General features: G+C 39.8%; 1 protein-coding gene across 2 annotated transcripts in view; it reads left to right on the forward strand.

Annotated features, from left to right (window-relative positions):
- ASXL3 (ASXL transcriptional regulator 3) overlaps positions 1–14318 on the forward strand; it is a 129475-nt gene extending 115157 nt beyond the window's left edge. For both annotated transcript variants that reach the window (XM_015855545.2, XM_015855547.2), the window contains 2 exons: positions 741–2697; positions 5491–14318. In XM_015855545.2, coding sequence (XP_015711031.1) covers positions 741–2697; positions 5491–9174 — 5641 coding nt within the window. In that variant the 3' untranslated portion in view covers positions 9175–14318. The remainder of the gene's footprint in view (positions 1–740; positions 2698–5490) is intronic.
- Positions 14319–18972: the final 4654 nt, after the last annotated feature.

Raw genomic sequence — 18972 nt, forward strand, 5'->3', positions numbered from 1 at the left:
TAAAGTATTTAGTTTGCTGAAAGAATTGAGCAATAACACACAAGCTTTCAGCTGATCCCTTGACTGGTAAAATGAGACTGAAGCGGAATGATTTCGATTTTCATGACAAATGTGAAATGATTGTGGAATTACAAATCCAAAATGTCTCTTTTTCTTTCTTGATTTTAGATGCAGCTTTTTCATTTTCACAGAGCATTTTAGCTATAGTGCTGGCTGTGTTGAACCTTGAAAGTACAGGAGGAAGAAATGAATTTCCTTTAGAACTGTTACTGACTTATGAAGGTGCAATTGTGCTTTGCCTCCACATTGTTGGCAGTGTTAAAATTGCAGCATTGTGCTGATATTAAAAAAACTATATATAAATAGCTGTGAATCTGTATAATTTGCTTGTTTAGTGGATTTTTGGGTGTTTTTTTTTTGTTGTTGTTGTTGTTGTTTTTGTTGAAGTGCCATATAGTTAAATAACAAGAAATAGATTATTTGTATTTTAAATATTTAAGTTTTTTAACACTACTAAAGCAAGCTGGGCAATTCATTTTCCAAAATTTATAAAGCCATATCTACAGCTACACAAATTAGTCTGCCACCACTTAGCCAAATTACTATTTTAAACTTAATAGTGTGTCCTTTTCTTGTAATTGGAAGACGTGAGTGAGAACGGGGATTCTATTTCTTTACCATGACTTTGATGACAAAACCTTATTTAATTTGTGGTTTTATTCTTATATATTTTTTTTTAGATTGGGAATGTCGAGAGGGGAATCCTTGAAACTCACTACAACACAGAGCAATGATGAAGATGACAGCAATTCTTTGTGTGGATCTTCTGGCAAACCTGGTCCTTCTAAGCAAGCAACCTTTGAGGAACATGAACAAAAAGGCACTAAAACTCCAGCCCCACCAGAGAAAGATAATGGTCCATCTCTTTGTAATATGGAACAGGCTCCTGTCAAGAATCTAGCGGCAGAAACAGAGGATATACTGATAACTGAGGAATCAATCATTCAGGAGGAGATTGCTGAAGAGGTTGAGACAAGTATTTGTGAATGCCAGGAGGAGAACCATAAAACAGAACAGGAGTTTTCTGAGGAGTCAAGAAGTTCAACCGGAACAAATGAAGAAACAGAGGCAGTGCAACTTGCAGACAACTCTGAGTCCTGTGTCATGATGAATGATGTAACTGATACTGCATCTCACATTGAAATTAAAGTGGAGTTGAAGTCAGAATGCCCTCAGGAGGAGATGTCTGTTGTAATAGATCAGCTGGAGGATTGTGTATCACCAGCACAATCAGCTTCGTCCACAAATTCTGTCAGTGATACAGCAGAGAAGGATTCTGAGTCTGTAAAAGAGCTAATAGCTCCAGAAATGCAAAATGCTGCTTTGGAGGGCTCGTTGTTCACTGGTGGAGGCATTGCAGTGGATATGGAGCTTCAGAGTGACCCTGAGGAACAATCGTCTGAGAATGCTTGTATTTCTGAGACTTCCTTTTCCTCCGGAAGTCCAGAAGGACCATGTGTTTGTATTGCATCTCCTGGAGGAGACACTCAGTCAACTTCAGAGGAACCCTGTACCCCAGCTTCACTTGAAACAGCTTGTTCATCTGAAGTGTCCAGTACTGAAAACACTGACGGTGATATTCAGCAAAAGGCCACTGATGAAAACTTGCATACGCCTTTAATGTCAGAAATCTCTCCAATGTCCACCTCACCCGTAACCTCAGAAGCATCTTTGATGTCAAATTTACCTTTAACATTAGAGGCATCGCCAGCTTCTAATTTGCCTTTAACATCAGAAACATCTCCAATGTCTGATTTACCTACAGCATCAGAAACATGTTCAGTGTCTTCTGTCCTTCTTACGTCTGAAACATCCGTTGCAAATAGTTTGCCTCTTCCATCAGAAACATCTCCCATTTCAAATTCCCCAAGCAATGAAAGACTTATTTTGCAACAAAGGAAATCACCGTGTCTGTTAGAAGAGTCGCTCCCCACTTTAAAAGAAGAAAGCTGTATCATTCCTAAGGTGATTCAAGAAGAGAATCTTGTTGTTCAGCCAAAGCAACTTCAGAGTGCACCCGAAAATTTGAAAGTGGGTCCACTAACGATTATACCTGATACTTCAGCACTGGAAGAGCCCCAAAGCAAAAACCTTTGTCATCAGCTGTGTAAGTCACATTCTGAAATAGAGAAATCCTACACTGCTTCCATCCCTGAACACTCCTCTCCTCCAGAGGTGATCAAAATTAAAAATCACAGTATTCAGCAACGAGGTGACAAGAAAGGGACACACTTGCCTTCAGAGGTACCTGTCTTACCAGAAGGATCAACAGGCAAAAATATTGAACTGTTTCCATCAAAGCAACACGAAAAGCTATATACCTCATCTCTAGATAAATCTTCATTCTCTGAAGTGTGCAGAAGTAAATCTCATAAGCTAACAGGTGGTACCCAAAGCCGACTAGAGGGTTCACATTCCTCCAAATCATTGGAAACCACAAAATCACCTGAAGTGAGGAATGAAAGCAGAGACCCAGAGATCCCAAAGAGGAAAACAGCAGAGCAGCACAGTTTTGGAATCTGCAAAGAGAAGAGAGCTAGAATAGATGATGATCAGCCAAATCGTAGTGCTTCATCAACAAGTCCATCTGATAAAGACCAGCCACTCAGAGAGGAACCCCGAGTTCCACCTCTTAAGGTAAAGTAATGAACACCACACACTGACTGAGAAACTGGAGGTTTACTGTTTCTCTTCTTCTGGTTGCTTGCAGACCCAAAGTTTGGTGGATTTTTGTGTAGGTGTGAAGGGCCTTAGTACCATCCTATTTGCCTTACTATCCCTACCATGCCAAATTACATCTGATGTAAATATACCTGTAGTTGTTCAGGCAGGGTCTTTGCTACAAAGTGCCTCTTCGTGAGAGTAAGTTTCCAGAATCTTTGACTTAATGTAATTAAAGACCTTCCATGTCATTTGTTCAGTGCTGCTTGTCTTTCTTTCTAACTGCCAACAATATTGTCCATTTATTCACCCACAGATGAGTTCTCCAGGAAACATGAATAATAAACCATAGCCATTACTGAGAAAAACAATCTCTGTCTTAATCTATCAAGAAAACCTAAAGTCAGAATAGTTGGAGATCCCATTGCAAGTCCAAGGCTTGGGGCAGGCTGAAGTATAAAATTTCACTGCAAAATTAATTTTGTAGTGAAAACCACAGAGCTTGCTATCAGGAGGAAGCATCTAATTGATGTATGTATAGTTATCTGTAGCAAAAGATAAAAAGAAGATACTCTAACTAAGCTCTTTGAAAGGTATCCTTCTACTGTGTAAGAATGTGAATTCCACTTTTGAAGCATTTTTTTTCAAACAAAGGGATTTCTAGGTTTAGTTATATATAGTCCCTGTGTTTTGACCCTTTTAGTTTTCTACATGATGGTATCAGGCAAGTTTTAGATCCAATTTGCTGAACTTAAGCCACTGACTTTGCAATACTAGTTCCCAATTATTCAGAAATGCCCTTTTCTGCATTTAATTTAACTGCTGCAATCACTGAAAATTGTTAATATGGCCAGCAGGGCAAATGGGCTAACTGTTTTAATCACTAGTGTGGCAGCTTATTTCAACTAATTTATTTTTATGTGCACTGATGCAATTGGAAGTTAGCCCATTCTGAGTTTTAGTGGTATTCTTTCATATTTGGAAAGTCTCTATCTAGCCTAATAAATTTTAATCATTCTCTAAAGCCAAAGGAATGTAGATCACCAGCAAAGGAAAAAAAAAAAAGGCATGGCTATTATTATAAAAATAATCAAGCACTTAGAACTTGTGCAGTTCTGGTGATTCAAAGTGGAAAACGAGGAAAAAAAGCTACTGACGAAGAAAGCAAAATGTTTTAAAGTAGTTGTGAGCTTGTAGTACATTTAAAATATGTTAATATAAATTTTAATTGATCCATTCAACAACAGAGGAAGAAATCTGATGATGAAGGGTGTTAGTTACAAACGATGACCTTTCTTCTTATGTAACGTGCCATCTGAAAAGGAGGGGTAACCAAAATCAGAATTCACCTTTCGATGGATGTTTATTGGTATTAACTGCTAGGAAGAGTGAAATATTCCAGCCCTCCATGTGAATCCATCAGCTGGGCTGTCCGAAGAGACACTGCCCTGGCCTGTTCCATAAAAATTTTTATATGTTACAGTACTGTCTTAATATCGATTTCCACTTGTCCTTAATAGAAAACCAGATGCTGTCAGTCTTGCACAGTCATATCAAGAAAGACCTGATGGGTCCAGGCCGTGAATGAGGATACTGAAACTTGGCAGGAATTCCAAAAAAAATTTTGAATGATCATTTCCAAGATGTTTTTTGTGTGAAAACTATTTGCTTTTGGGTTATCTCACCAACAAACCACTTTGCTTGTTATTGAAAGAGAGGAAAGAACATCTCCTAAATCTCATAAGGCTTTCACTTGCTGTCATACCTTATGACTATTTTTCTAAGAAATAATACTACGTATTTTTTTTTCCAACTCCTTTTAGGAAAGAAGTGATAGCACTAACCACTAAATCATGTTACTGTGGACAGTCAGTAAATTTATGTCCTTTTTTAAAAGAAATGAAATGTTCTTTTGCCAGGTTTTGGGCATTCTAAGAGAGTGTATAAGTTACAGTGATCCAGGACTTCTAATCTCTAACCCTCAAAGCAGGTGTCCCTAATTGGAAAACATACAAATAAACATAGTGCTTCTAGAGAATATTGTTTTGCTTGAAGGTTTTGGTATTTAAAGTTTTGTTTGTAATTTTAATGTTTGAAGGTTTGAGATTTTTGTTTCAGAGATACAATAATGTAGGGGGTATCCCAGGAATGTGCTAAAGTGAGTCTCTTAAAATTCCAGTTGAGGACGAGAAAGATGTATCCTTGGTGATTCACTTCTTTTATAGTACTCTAAGGTGCTCTGTGATATAATGTGAAAAACAAGCTCAGTGGCAATACTGGTGCTACTTCTACATCCTCTCTAAAGGCAAGATTTGTTGCCTGGTATGTAAGGCTGTTCCTAATGGCTTAGTCACTGGAGGCTGAGGAGCAAAAGCCCTGCACCGTTATCATTTTTTCACATGTTTGTAGCCAATGCTTAGTAATTTCCCAGTACTATTGCACCGGGCCTGTTCATCTTCGCAGTTAGACGCACTGCAGATAGAACAGAACTGACAAATTGTGTCAGATAAGCATCATGTAGTCCTCCAGTTCAGTCTTTCTTCCTGTCAGAAGAGCAGCATGAGTAGGCTAATACAGGTGTCAGTTAGTGCTGCTGGTCAGTGATGATATGATGCAGTGTAAACATCGTTACTTTCTAGCATTTTTCTGTCCAGTGGCACTGAACAGTAATTCCCTTCACCTTGTTCTGACCCTTTTAAGAGACAATCAGTGATTCTAACTAAAGTCGTTGGTCTGATTCAAATTAATGTTTTTCTTTTCTTCCTTTAGATTCAGCTTTCAAAAATTGGACCACCTTTTATCATCAAGAGCCAACCTGTTTCAAAACCAGAACCTCGAGTTTCCCCAAGTACATCGGTCAGCAGTGGAAGAAACACTGGGGCTAGAACTCTTGCAGATATCAAAGCAAGAGCTCAGCAAGCAAGAGCCCAAAGAGAAGCGGCAGCTGCAGCAGCTGTGGCAGCAGCTGCAAGCATTGTCTCTGGAGCAATGGGGACTCCATGTGAAGGTGGGAAGACAAGAACGCTGGCACACATCAAGGAACAAACAAAGGCCAAGCTATTTGCAAAGCATCAAGCCAGAGCTCATTTACTACAGACTAATAAAGAATCAAAATCACAGTTCAACTCAAAGGAAAGTACCTCATCTCTAGAAGTATCAGCTTCTACTGATACAAAGATTGAAGGTTCTACTGGTGTCATTATAGTTAATCCTAACTGCAGGTCCCCTAGCAACAAATCTGCGCATCACCGTGAGAATACTGCTTTATTACAGCAGTCACTTAACACAACTACATTACCAGAAACTGCTACTGAGATACCTGTGCACAGTTCCAATGAGAGTATACCTATGCCACAATTGTGTGAGAAAATTATTTCATCTACCTCTACTGAAAGTAACAGTGTGCCAGTGCTTTATAATAAAAGTTCAGTCTCTGTGTCTGTTTGCAGCACTGCTATGTCTGGAGCAATTAAAGAACTTTCTTTTGCAAGTTCTGTTGATAAATCCTCTGTTTTAATGTCTGTTGACAGCGTGAACACAGCAGTTTCAGCTTGTAATATAAAAATGCTGAAATCCATCCAAGGGGCTGATACTCCATGCATAGCCGTTGGACCCAAATGTATTGATAACAGTAATGTACCAGTCTCCATAGACAGTACAGTCTTATCAAATACCATCGATGACAAAAGGTTGCCGATATCAAGTAGCAATGCAAATAATGCAGTCTCCAGTCATTATGCCGCTGTGCCAGCTTCATCCATTGCAAATAACTTGCCAAATCATCTCTCTGGTAGTTCTGTGTTGATTCCCCCAGTGGGGACTACCAACAGATTTTCTTCTGATAAGATAGCCATAACAGGGTGTAACGAGCAAAGCACTGTTTCCGTCCACACTACCGTCAGGTCAGCTTTAAGTTGCAGCAAGGCTGTTGCAGTAGCAGATTCTGTCTCAAGGTCACCCATTTCAATGTTTACTGGTAACATGGTGACAATAAGCTCCTACGATAACTCTACTAAGTTAAATTCTGATCTCTTAGACAAAAGCTCTGGAGCACGAAACCGAATGGATCTCTCTGGTAAATCTCAGCCAGTGAGCTATACACAAACTGCCATGAATAGATCTATACCTTGCAAAGTCATTGTTGACCACACTACAAATCTGAATTCCAGTCTGTCGCTTTCTTCTTCAATTGAAAATGCAGAGAACAACACTGACCTGCAGAGCAGACCTGTACGGACAGAAGCTGCCTTACCAAGTATAGCCTGTCCTCAGGTGTCTGTAATAAGCAGGCCTGAAGTAGTCTCTAACGAAAGCCTTGAGCACAGTTCCAGCTTTATCAACATTACAGCAAAGCAAGACAGCAAGAACTTGCAGGCAGGTTGTTCAAGTCTTCGAGAAGTGCCTCTTGCTCCCCAGGATAAATTAATTGAGGTGGTTACTCCCAGCCAAAGTTTTGCCGAGCAGTTAAGAGGTCCTGCATTTAAAAGTGAAGCAGACGCTGCCTGTGTCAGTCAGTATAGCACTAACAATAGAATTTGTTGGCATGATGAAGAGGCAATGAGCACAGACCAGCCGGTGGTCAGCCATCTTAACGCCAGTAAGCATAAGGAATATGCAGAACAAAACTGCTTAAAAAGTGTCAAAACCGAACCTTCCAGTTACACGCAAATGTCAGAGCTGCAGTCCAGGAGTCTTTTGACAAGCCTTGCTGTTCCTGTTAAATCCGAAACTAACGAGTCTGACAAGTGCTTCAGGATGGACACGGAGGATTTCACAGGCCCTGAAATGGCAGCCCAACCCACAGAAATAGCCCCAAGCGCACAGCCAACACAGGCCGCCAAGGCACCCATTGCGGATTCCATGGACGACTCCCTGTCCCTGACAACAGAGACCCTCAAAAGAGTTACGAGTGCTGGGGGCTCAAGCTGTCGCCTCTCATCAGTGGAGGCCAACAATCCTTTAGTGACACAATTACTGCAAGGCAATCTGCCTTTAGAGAAAGTGCTGCCGCAGCCCAGATCAGGAGCCAAACTAGAAATTAGCAGGCTTCCCTTGCCTTTGCAAACTACCTCAGTATGTAAAACAGCAGTGTCCGAGAGAAGTATTATTGAGCATCCTTCCAGTTCTCCTAACCCAGATGGTAAAGGATTTACAGCAGGCAGCATAGCCCCGCTACAAATCAGAAAGCGTGAAAACCATCCAAAAAAGAGGATGGCCAGGACTGTAGGGGAACATGCGCAAATTAAATGCGAGCCTGGGAAGGTGTCAATGGACACTGATGTTAAAGCGACTCCTTGTGTAATTAGTTCCAGCATGAACCAGCTAGGGCACGGGCAGCCGTTTAAGCAAGAGTGGCTGAACAAACATGCAGTTCAGAGCCGCATCGCTCACAGCCCAGAGATCAAGCAGCAGAAGAGGCCATTGCCTTCGTGCAGTTTCCAGCAGAGCTTATTTCACATTGATAAAAACGGCAGCTTTCATGCAGAAGCTAGTACCTCACATAGACAGCATTTTTACCAAATGTCCATGGCTGCGAGAGGCCCGATTCCCACGGCAGCTTTGTTGCAAGCTACTTCAAAAGGCCCACCTGGCTGCAATGCCTTTACTTTTAGCAGACACCTGGAACAGAAGAGCTTGGGAGATGGGAATATTTCTACAGCAGCTCACCAGCTGAGGCTAGGAAGTGTGTTTTCCCCCAACATTCCGATTAAGGAAGGTGATGACATTGCCAGTGCCTCTCAGACACTCCAGAGTAAAACCTTAGTGCATCCTCCCCCTCCACCACCACCCTTGCCCCCGCTTCCCCCTCCTCACCCAAATGCAGATGTCCCCTCTGATCAAAAACAACCGACAGTTACTATGGAAACCACAAAAAGACTTAGTTGGCCTCAGCCAGCAAGCATCTGTAGCAATATAAAATCTGAACCTGTTTCTTTTGAGGAAGGTTTAAGCAGCAGCTGTGAACTGGGCATGAAACAAGCTTCCTATGATCAGAATGAAGTGAAGGAACAGTTAAAAGCATTTGCATTAAAGAATGCAGATTTCTCTTCCTATTTACTCTCTGAGCCACAGAAGCCTTTTACCCAACTTGCTGCTCCAAAAATACAGACGCAGCACACGCAGCCACAGCAGCAGCAGCAGCAGCAGCAGCAGCTCTGTGGAAGTTATCCAACAATACACTTTGGTAGCACAAGCTTCAAAAGGGCAGCATCTGCAATTGAGAAATCGATTGGGATGTTAGGAAGTGGCTCGAATGCTGCCACAGGCCTGTCTAACCAGAACGCGCAGATGCCGGTTCAGAAATTTGCTGACAATAGCAATGCCGATGAACTGGAACTGAAATGCTCTTGCAGGCTGAAAGCCATGATCGTGTGCAAAGGCTGCGGCGCCTTCTGTCATGATGACTGCATAGGGCCTTCCAAACTGTGTGTAGCTTGCCTGGTTGTACGGTAGAGACTGGGTCAAAGATGCAGTATCCCTTGTCAGCACAGGAGAACAGGGCAGAGGAACAGAGGGATGGAACAGTTTAGGCCATTAACAGTTTGCAATTAGTCGATTGGCTGTTTATTTTTGTTTTGTTTTTGTTTCCCTTGTGGTGCTTTCAGAATTTAGTTATTCTGGCCTAAGTACCATTCGCAGGAAAGAAGAGGAAACCTCTAGGACTAGTTGTAAAAAAAACTGAAAGCTTTATCACTGAAGCTTCTATGAGCACTCATACTGTGTTAAAAAAAAAAATACAAAAACAAAGGCATTATTGCATGACATTCCTTGTTCCTATTTATTTGCACAAAGTGCAGCACGTTTTCCCCCACTTTTTTTACTGTTGTTAGAAGCTACTTGTTAAAGATCAGTGGAAAAATAACTCTATGAGAAGTGGAGTACTATCCAGGACTGCACACTGCATGCCAACTGCCTGTCTTGTTGTGGGCAATGGGAAGGTGTGCCCATCAGCCATAGTAGCTTCTCAGTTACTTTGCAGTTCTTCTGCTAATTGAATTACAGAATCACAGAATGACCTGGGTTGGAAGGGAACTCAAGGATCATGAAGCTCCAACCCCCAGAGAATTGTTCTCTTAAAATGGTTTTCACTGTCTGGAGTTAAAATATAGTCACCTCACTTAGCAAAAAATGAGGAATTTAGATTATTAGAGGAGTTTCCTCATGTGCCTGCTGGGGATTATGGAACTGAAATCTTACTCGTCATCTCTTCTTCTTGATTCCTTGAGAAAGACTCATCTGTGATGAGTTAGAGAGACCAGCACTGGAATCATGTTGCCTTCGGTAGAGTCTTGAGAAAGTAACTTCTCTACTGGGGATTAGAAGCCTCTTTTCCTGTTTCCTACTCAAATATTCTTTATTTGTGTTTGTCTCTCTAATCTGTCCATGTGATTTGTCAGCCCCAAATATATATAGGGTCAGACTATGTAATAGATTCTGGATATTATAGCCTTTCTGTGGCCTAAAATTGATGCGTTCTTATGATGAATTAATAAGGAGAGATTTTAATTGTGTATTGACTGCATACTAGATTATCAGTTATTTTTCCTTTTATGCGAGTTACTCAAAATGTCTGAATTTTGTCACTTAAAATCATTCTTAAGCACTACCTTTTTTTTTCTGTTTTTTCTTTTTTTTCTTTTTTTTTTCTGAAAGGAATGTGGACCTCTTATTCTACATTTTAGAAATTTGAAAGTGAAAAGGTGTTTTTAAAAGGGATACTGCATCTTTAAAGTGATCTTCAGTATTTATCCAGTACTGTATTTAACTTTAGGACTGTAGTTGCATTCCAAATGTGTGAGCCACCATTACAGCAGAGAAGAAAAACAATAATTTGGGGGCCCTATACACCTAAAAGGAAAATATAAAGGGATAAAGCACGTGCAGTTGCTGGGGAGATGAAAATACCTTGAGTTTTGTTTTTTTTTTTTACTCCCACTTCAAGAACACAGAATGTAGAGTGCAAATCATCCATCTGTCAATACGTGATTGGGTCTGCCCAAATGTGAGCATCAGAGAGAAATGTTATTTTTACCATTACAGTAGAACCTCATTAATCCAAAGGCCTTCCAATCTGCTCAAGAAAACTGGTTTTCTTTTCACAGTTCTCAGAGCAATGTAATAAGTGTGTAATAAGTGTGCATCAGGTGTAATGCTGTTTAGATCTCAGCATTAATTAAGTATATAATGCTGCAGTTACTCTGGCATTCTGAAATATTAATGTGAATGAATTTAGGAAATTAATGATTTTTGGAAATGGGAAGTATACTACATTTTACACAGTACTTTTTTAATACATTCTTTGTTTGCATACTTACTAGTAAGCTGTAACTGATTTCCCTGACGCTGGTATTAGTGAGGTCCTACTGAATGGAGGAACCACATTTATTTCCTTGTGGGACCATTTTCACAAACATGATAAATGCCGTTTACTGTCTTAATGTTGAGCTGGAATATCTACCGACATACATTCCTGTCATAGGAAGCTCTATGGTGCACCTTGATGTTCTCTTTTATTGTATTTAGCAACATATCATTATTATTTTTGACACTGTGTGATACAAAGGCCATTTATAACTACACTAACAAATTTGTTGCTGATACAATAACATATTTTTTTTTCTATACAAAAGTGCTCCTTAATATGAAATGAGAGTTAAGAAATGGCTTCTCAGCACTTTCAGGTCTCCTGGTAAGAAAATACGCCAGCCAAGCAAAAACCTAGAAGTAACCGTATGAAAAATTGCACTCAGTGTTATGCCAGCTCCTGGAAAAATAGCGACTGGAAAATACTCATGGATAAGCATGAGTGTAGTCAGTTTATGCATATCAGATTCATATTTGAGGAGCCTTTGTATTGGAATTGTATTGCATTGTATTTATACTTGGTATGGGTAAGATGCTTCTATTTAAAATGAAGAGAACGACCAGTCTTAGACTTCTTATAACCTGTGTTTATATAAGCCTGCTGGGAATCCTTATTTCTAGCTCAGGTTTTCCTGTCCACAGCACATATCAATATTTGTTTGTATTCGCATCTTGAAATACTTCTTGTATTGACTGACATCGTACAGAAATAAATTCCAGCCACAAAAAAGAAGAAAGTTTTACTTTGTTCAAAGGATAAGAGTGTGACTTATGTGGTAGGTAACTCATTCATGTCAGACTGATATTTTTGTATCAGGATTGCAACTTGCATGTGTGAGGTCATGATAAAATGTTATTTAAAGTAGCGTTAGACTAAATGGTGCTATGTTATATTATACCACTGACCAAACTCTTCCGTAGTGCAGTTCCATTTCTTTCATTTGTGAGTCACTGAAGTCGCACCAGGAATAAATTTGACCAATCAGTTAACAACAGTTGTGAAGTGTTGTTACAGGGAATAGTTTTAGGTTATTGAAATATTCAAAAGCAACTGCAGTGATATGGGAACCCAACTGAATCTTAGTAGGACTGGAAATCTTACTTGGATTCTCAAGTCACACAGATACCTGGGGAAGAGTGAGCTATGGTCCTAAAGCAGAACACAATCACCTTTAGAAGTTAATTTTGAATGACTCCTTTTCTTTTGTTTAATTGCGAGGCTTTATGCCCAATGTCATTCTGTTTTCTAATGACTGTGCAGTTTGCACCCTTGGGTGTTAATAGTTTATGCACTGAAAAGTGGTGAAAGAATTTCTTGAGAACACACTGCTCTGTGTTTGCGTGTACATACGTGTTCCAATGTCCAACACATATAATTTACTTCTTTTTTTTGTAAATCTCCAAATCTGTTCCCCTCTCCTCAGCCCCACTCCTACCCCTGAAACAGCACTTTTGGGTGAAAGGGAGAAACACTCCTTTTTTTCTTTCCTTCCTCTTTGTTTTTGTTAATTGCATACCTGCAAGTTATGCAGATTACATTAGGGCATTTGCAAGTGTGTGTTTTCGCGTGTTCCTGTTCTGAACTAGTTTTCCAAGCAGAAATTCCCTTTGAAATAATGTAAAAAAGAAAAAATGGAAAAAAAAAGAAAAAAAGAAAAGAAAAAGAAAAAAAAAATTGAAATGGTAAACTGGATGCTCCCTATTTGTGTTTTATTTACCTGCTGAGATTTAGTACACAAAACAATGCTTAAAAGATGAAAATCAAGGTTGAGCCATATAGCAAAAGGTGTATTCTCTGTACTATAGACTTTCTTCTTGAGGGTGGTGCATGTTGTCAGGGTAAGCTACAGAATGTGCAGATGGTTTTTCAGGGCCCTGCAACTCCTTGCCCAGTTTTTAAACTGGTACATATGGTGCTTTATAATGCAATTTCCGAAGTAAAATTACCTTATGCTGCACCCCCTTCCCCTTATGAACACACGCACAATTTCAGAATAGTTATTGTAGCCTCTGGTTGAGCAGTTTCTCCAAGGTGTGTTGAAGTACCGGGATAAGCATGAGAAATGCCACCGAAAGGGATCATTGTAGCTGACACATGTGAGGGGCCCTGCTTTGAGCACTGAATGACTTCCCCAGCCTCCTGGCTTCCAGCACAGCCTGGCGTCCTCTGGGCTCTGCGGGACATTTGGTGGCTGTGTCACGGACCCGTGTAGCCAAGTGTTTCTGAGTCTATGAAATCCTGTTGTCTTCGGTCATCATGCTTTGTCACGGTAAAATCAACAACAACAAATGCATTTTTTTAGTCTAATTTAAGGAGCTGCTTCTTTTATAGCACATAATATTTCGCTTTGTACTATATTTGATAGTTAAAGAATAATTTAGTCCGTAGGATAACTTTGTTGTATTTGTACTGTTCATGAATGTTACAAGAAAAGTGCTTTACTTTGTTGCCATAATTCTCTTGTACTGCTGTAAAATATTTTTTCTGCTTTACGGAAACTTAACACAACCCACATTTTCAGTACAGGGTTTTTTTTGTGTGTGTATGTATTATTTTTAATTTTTTTGTCAGTATTCTGAATGTTTACATCTGTTTGACATTAGCCATTCTATGCCTTCATAGGGCAGTATTACTCCTGCAGTATAACAGCAATGTGAAATCCACTCATACTCCACATGCATGAGAATTACAGATTTATTGGGGAGATCCCTACCGTGCATAGATATTTTTTCTATCCACATTCAGTGATGTAAATACACTCCTTCAGTCCTCTACCAAAGAAAATATTATTCCCATGGGACAAGGTTGGAAAATGGTTCTCTGAATCTTCCAAAGGGGGGTGTCATTGATTTCAGCAGGATTGCTACAGTTCAATGCTGTTATGCGTCGCTGTGTTACCCAGCCCAGCCCGGCTGGGGGAAATGAGCATCTTGGCAGTTTTGTTTTTGTTTCAAGACAGTGTTTTGTTTAGAATTCAGGGATCGTGCTTTCTTTAATGGTGCTGGTTTTGATTTTTGTTTTGTTCTGTTTTTTTTTTTAAGAAAACATTTTGTTGCCTCCAAAAGTGACCGCTCACAAAACCATAAATTAAATAAAATAATTTGTCTTCGTACCTTCTCTCTTCTCCCTTTCCTTTTCCCCTTTTCTGTCCCTTGAAAATAACAACTTGAGCTTCAATATTAAACTATTCTGGGAAAAAAATAATAATAATAATAATAAAGAGATAAAATAACGTTTGCCGTTTGTTTATTTATTTTCCATTCAGTGCCCTAGGCAGGAGATCCTGCTCATGCACACCCGCTGTATGTACGTACAGGTCAGTGTAAGAGAAAAGGGAGAGAAAGCAGTTCTTTGGAAAGTATCTGTAAGTGACAGTGATGTAAGAATTAATCTGAATGGCATCTGATGTAACTCAAACACTACCATCTTATATTAGTAAAATAAACTAGGTGCTGTGTATTCAGTTATTGTAAGTAGAACTGGTCATGGATGGAAGCAATTATTATCTTGCTTTGGAGAGTTAATGCCTGGTATATCTGGGTGATTCCCCTCCATCTGCAACCCCATCCGGAATGGTCCTAACAGCTCTGCGTCCAGATGTGCACCTCTGTCATTGCTATTTCTCACAGCAGAAGTAGTTAAAGGTCAGTAGTGCCTGTAAGGGGAACAGCCCAAACTGTACCTCGCAAAGCAGTTATCCTTTGAAATCTGGCACGTTATTCTGTAGTGGAAATAGAGAAATTGGGTCGTTACTGCATAAGTATATGTCTATATGTATGTGTATAACCCTAACCCTACATATATAGTTTGGGCTGGTACCCTTTCAGGCAGTACAGGCCTTTAACTATGTATATATATGATTATATATATAACCCTAGTATATAATCCTAACCCTATATATATATGATTATATATATAACCCTAGTATATAATCCTAACCCTATAGGGTTTTATATATATATATATATAACCCTAACCCTATGTGAGGCTAGGGTTATATACTCATAGATAGATATGGGTATAGTTTTCAACATTTTACCCCACAAAAACATCTTTGAGTACTGGTGATTAAGGTGAAAGTGTTAGATTGTGGGTGATAAATAACATTTTCTTATGCCTCCACAGAATACTTGGTCTGATACTTCTTAACCACCTCCTTTTGTGTAGCCTCCTATCATTATTGTTTGAATTCTGGTAGCAAATGTCGATCTTGCTAGTAGGAATCAGCAGCATCTTCTGACATAATCTGTGTCAGTGCAGAATGAAGACAGTGCCACTGTCTGTAGTTCCTAATCTTTTATTTTTCCCCCCTTAAATATCCAGTGCCTACATGGTAATCTCCTTCACCTGGGACTGCAACGCAGATAATTCAGCTCCTTTAATTCTGCTGAGATATTTGCCTTTGTATCAAGCTGTGTGAAGTCAGGGACTAGCTCTGCTTCTTACAGTGACAGCTTTTCAAGCTGATTTCTTTTTACATGTTTTCATCTAAGCAAATTCAATACAAATCAACTTCTCAAATCTGCTATAGTTAAATGTTTACTTTTCCTTCTTTTTACTTTTTAAAATCTGCCAGGTATTTCTGAACATTTTCTTTTATCCTACAGCACATTTGTTTGGCTGTTGTGTGATGTTTGTTGAGGACCTGATGAATACCAGCATGTTAAGCCCCACTGTTCCTCTCTGGTACAGGTGCTCTCCTTGGGTCAGCCCAGCCAGTCCACATCAGTTCAGCCAGCAGATGGCATCAGGAGAAAGCTCAATGATAGCTCTTAGGAAAAGATAAAAATGATAAAAAGTGTCATTCTCCAGTATTCATGTCCTTCAGCACAGGAATACCAGCCATGAATACACGGGTTTTCTTTTTCTTTCTTTATTGTTGAGCTGTAGTGCAAACAGGCCCTCCTTTCCCGTCCCACCCCTTGGACTTCGCTCAGCAAAGCAATGCCCCGAAGCTCACATCAGCCTTTCCTGGACGTTGTAGCTTTGGCACCTGTCTTTGCAAGCTCTGTCCAAGTTCTGCAGTCTATGAAAGTACTGATACACTGGAAGTAATTCTTCCCCAGGCCCAAGGCACTTTGTTTTCCCTCTCTTTGCCTTGCTGCTTACAGATGAAGGGAGACAGCCAGACAGCTCTGGGCATGGGGGCACATCACAAACTGCTGGGAAGGTTTGATCACTGCTGGGTGTACAGAGGGGGTGCTGCTATCAGACCTGGCCCATGTCAGATCACAGCTCACAGCTGAACACCACCAAAGAGCAATACCTTTGTGTACCGGCACTTGGAGACAGCTTAACACTATAGGAGAGGTGGATGGAGTCATGGGCATTGGGAAGCACTGGCACCTGCTTATGGAGATAGAGTGTGTTATTAGCATGGCTGATTTTAAGGAATCTGAGCTAGAAAAAGAAATAAAGCAAAGTTTGCTGGACTAATTTAGGCACCTGATACTCTCCAAACATAGCAGGCACTGATGAAAGGAGATTCTTGCATCTCACTGAAATGACAGCCACTGCCTTTTTAAGAGGGAAATTTCATGCTGCTGAGAGGTGACTTGTTTCACATGACCATGGAGAAAAAGGCCTGGATCATGCTTTTTGGAAACTAGTGGCACCCTGTGTAAGTTTTGATGTACAAGTCACCTTTCCAAAGCATTTTTGTTCTGTGTTGTCAGTTGTGGGCTCTCAGAGCATAGGTCAACCTACATAGTCTTGTATCTCTTCTTCCAGTGCCTCTGAACATCCTATGAATGCACCGATGGCAGAGAAAGCAGCTTGGGATCCCGCACACTTAAAAAAAAAAATAAAATAAAACATGTTAGAAAATATGCTGAATACACTAGATAACCTACTTACATAAAAATGAAATCTTGCTGTGTTGAGTAAGTAAATGCCAATTGATATATTTGTGAAGGAGATGTTTTATTGAGCAAGTATATGGCTTGCTGTGAACAGATATTTGTTTCTGACTCTTTTGCAGCTGCTCAGATTCACCCTGCAAATCACTTTTCATGCCCCCTCCTAATGAACTCTCAGCCCAGTATCCATCACATAGAATTTTAGCAAGAAATGGGTTCCTTTCTGGCATTTCAAGGAGCAGATCTGGAGGACTGTGAAAAGAACTGTATGCAACATCCTATTGTTTACTTATACATAGTGCATGGTCCTTTGGGAACAACACAAAGTTAAAAATCACCTGCAAAACTGTAATAATCCTAATACATGTTCCTTGCCTTCCTTTAGGTTACTGAGAGGAATAAGTCAAAGCTTCCTGTTTCTTAATGTCCATAATCAGCAGCTGGCCAAATGCAGCCAGTATATACCATTTGTCCTGGGTTCTGTCCAGAAGTGAGTATTTACAGTTCAACAAGTTCAAACAAATGTCCTCAGAGCACCAGGAGAGCACAGCCAACCATGGTAGCCTGCTGCTGAGAATAAGCTCAGGTAAGGAGGCGGTCAGCATACAGATAGTGAAAAAAAGTTCAGTGATGCTTTTGGAAGTGATCCTGCCTGTTGTTTGAACTTTTCGAGATATGTGCAGAATTGTGAATATCAAGAACATCTTTTGTAGCTCTAAGTTGAGAGAGAAATTTACATATTTAAGGAAAAACAGATGCGCAAACAGCTGATATTATGAAACCTGACGTTATAAAACTTGACAGCTCAGTTTTTAGTTATGGCTGATGGAATTTTATAGAGTTTCTGGTTAGAAGATTAAGAAGTTACTGAATACTCAGTGTTTTCCAAAGTATCTTTGTTTTATTTTCCTAAACCAGGAATCTCAGGGCCTTACTTTAGTTCCTTGTTTCCAAAAGCCCCAAACACTTCTGGGTAAGTCGGATTTATGTTCTTCATTGTGTAAGACAGTTCAAAAAGTAGTCTAGAAATACATTCATTGTCACATATTTCTCTGTTAAGTATTTCGTGCTACCTAGAACACAGTGAAACTTAGGGTTGGAATATGTGCATTTGTCTTATATTATATTTTATATTTTATATCCCTTTAAAATTAAATGAAAGGGCAATGAAGATATCCATGTGACCCAAGGGATTTTATGGAGTATTACTGAGCATGAGAAACAGGCCTTCTCTATTCTGTATCCTCTAAATATTCAGAGAAATAATATAAAGAACTTTATGAAGTGTAGGTGATGGTAAAGAAGTCTGATCTGTACACCAGTGCCAATGGAACTTGAATATTTGTGAAGGATTTATTGAGACTTAGGTGGAAAATGAAACGACCCTTTGGAACAGTGAGAGTTGTGTGAGGCATCAGCCACAAGGAGCTGTTCCTTCTGGCATCCAGTGATTGTTGCTGAAGTGGTGCGGTGAAAAAGTTGGTTGTAACTAACAGCTACCACAGGAGGGTAACACACTGGAAACTGGGACATGAAGAATGTTTGAATAAGGATCAAATATTTGTGTGTTCCTGATGCTACAAAAAAGGCTGATTTTATTTGTGTATTATAGAATCACAGAAGTGGGACTGTCAGAAATCTGAAGGCCAGCTTGTCCCTTCTGTCCTCCAACAAGCTGAAATGGTTGTTGGCTGTGGTGTCCCCAGCTAACTCCTAAGGGCCTCAGTCACGGAGACAATTTGTTTCAGTGCTTCACTGTTCTTACAATTAGAAAGCTTATCCTAATGTTTAACCCAAATCTTCCTTACTACAGTTTAAGTACCTTCAGTCTTATCTATGCTTCACAGACACTGAAAATAACTTTTTCCTTTACTCTTCCCAGCCGTCTATTAGATAGTTAGGCTGTTAATTTGCCTCTTTCAGTTTTCCATTGTTTAAGCTAAACAATCCTAATATTCAGCCTTTCTTTATAGGTCATGTTTTCCAACCTTTTATCTTTTTCATTCATCTTCTGTGGACTCTCTCCAG

The sequence above is a fragment of the Coturnix japonica genome, chromosome 2 (assembly GCF_001577835.2).
Source record: "Coturnix japonica isolate 7356 chromosome 2, Coturnix japonica 2.1, whole genome shotgun sequence".
Taxonomy (NCBI): domain Eukaryota; kingdom Metazoa; phylum Chordata; class Aves; order Galliformes; family Phasianidae; genus Coturnix; species Coturnix japonica.